This window comes from Notothenia coriiceps, unplaced genomic scaffold, assembly GCF_000735185.1.
Source record: "Notothenia coriiceps isolate Sejong01 unplaced genomic scaffold, NC01 NC01_scaffold00003551, whole genome shotgun sequence".
Classification (NCBI taxonomy): Eukaryota; Metazoa; Chordata; class Actinopteri; order Perciformes; family Nototheniidae; genus Notothenia; species Notothenia coriiceps.
In genome coordinates, this window is record NW_011336252.1 from 1 (window position 1) to 1,188 (window position 1,188).

The 1,188-nt window shown below is 42.0% G+C and overlaps 1 protein-coding gene across 1 annotated transcript in view; it reads right to left on the reverse strand.

The window, feature by feature from the left end:
• Positions 1-303: 303 nt before the first annotated feature.
• Positions 304-1,188, reverse strand: part of LOC104941632 (bile salt-activated lipase-like) — a gene marked incomplete at its 3' end in the record, with an annotated part of 2,345 nt that continues 1,460 nt past the window's right edge. The window contains exons 2-3 of the mRNA XM_010766766.1: positions 618-804; positions 304-507 (exon numbers count right to left, since the gene is read on the reverse strand). Of these exons, the coding sequence (XP_010765068.1) occupies positions 304-507; positions 618-804 (391 nt within the window). The remainder of the gene's footprint in view (positions 508-617; positions 805-1,188) is intronic.

A 1,188-nucleotide genomic window follows, 5' to 3' on the forward strand; every position in this document is an offset into this window, starting at 1 on the left:
GAATCTGTGGAATCTCAGCTTTAATCTGATATCTTGTTTGTGTAGATCCGATAAGTAATACAATATTTCTACCGTGAGTTCTGTGCTAAGTGCGTTAGCATTTTTTCGCTCAGTGCTAATTCAGAGGCTTTGTATTAACCTTATGTTTCGTTCTGCTAAAACATTTTCATATCGTCTGTTAGCTGAGTTTCTTCCCGTTATGTGGGTATGAAACATTAATAGCTTAATTAATCAAAATTACGATGTGGAAGAAAAGGTCTTTTAAATAACAGCATCCTCCATATAAGAAGATCTTATTCTCACTTTGCGTTGGCAGCATGAAGGTAAAGGGCAGCCTGAATAGGAACCAGGAAGATGTAGTCCGTTCCGATATCCACCACGGTTTTCTTGATGGTCTCCCTGCTGGGGTTTGAGCCCCAGTTTGAGGTGTATGTGGAATAAGCATTGTCCGCACCGGCCTTGCCCTTGTCCTTAGTGTACGCAGCCAGGAGCCTCTTCACATCGTCGCTGCAATCAGGCATGTCAGACATTAGAAACATACGATACAGTTCAAACCAAAGTATGGTATGTTGCTCTGGGAACAGAATCTTTAAAGTGACCAAATGGCTTAAACTCACATAGGGGTGTTCACCAGGGGGGAGTTGATCGTAAGAACATCTAAACCAGTGAAGAGGTGTCCGTCCATGTCGTTGACTCCAGCCATGTAATCGATATCAGCCATATTGTTGAACAATTTGGAAGGGTCATCAGGAATGAAGTCCCCGTCGATCACAGGAGAGAGGGCCAGGTTGAATACAACGGGGTCTGACAGAGGCAGATACAATGAGACATTATCATTCAGAGTACTAACTGTATGCCTAACGAAAAGTGGATTTCCAATTCTCAATTTTCTAGATCTTGTATTGTTCTGCTCATATATGGGATGTGCTTAAGTGTGTTGAAGTATGTATTTTAGAGAACATTAGGCAGGGTGAGGCCACTAAGTGTTTGACGACAGCTTGTTATGTTAGGGCAACACTCACTAGCCAAATTTAGCGCACATTTTAATCAAAACAATGCAGAAGGAGTCAGCACAACAAGATGCTTTTTCCTCTCCATTGCTCTGGTAAAAAGCATCTTGTTGTGCTGACTCCTTCTGCATTGTTTTGATTAAAATGTGCGCTAAATTTGGCTAGTGAGTGTTGCCCT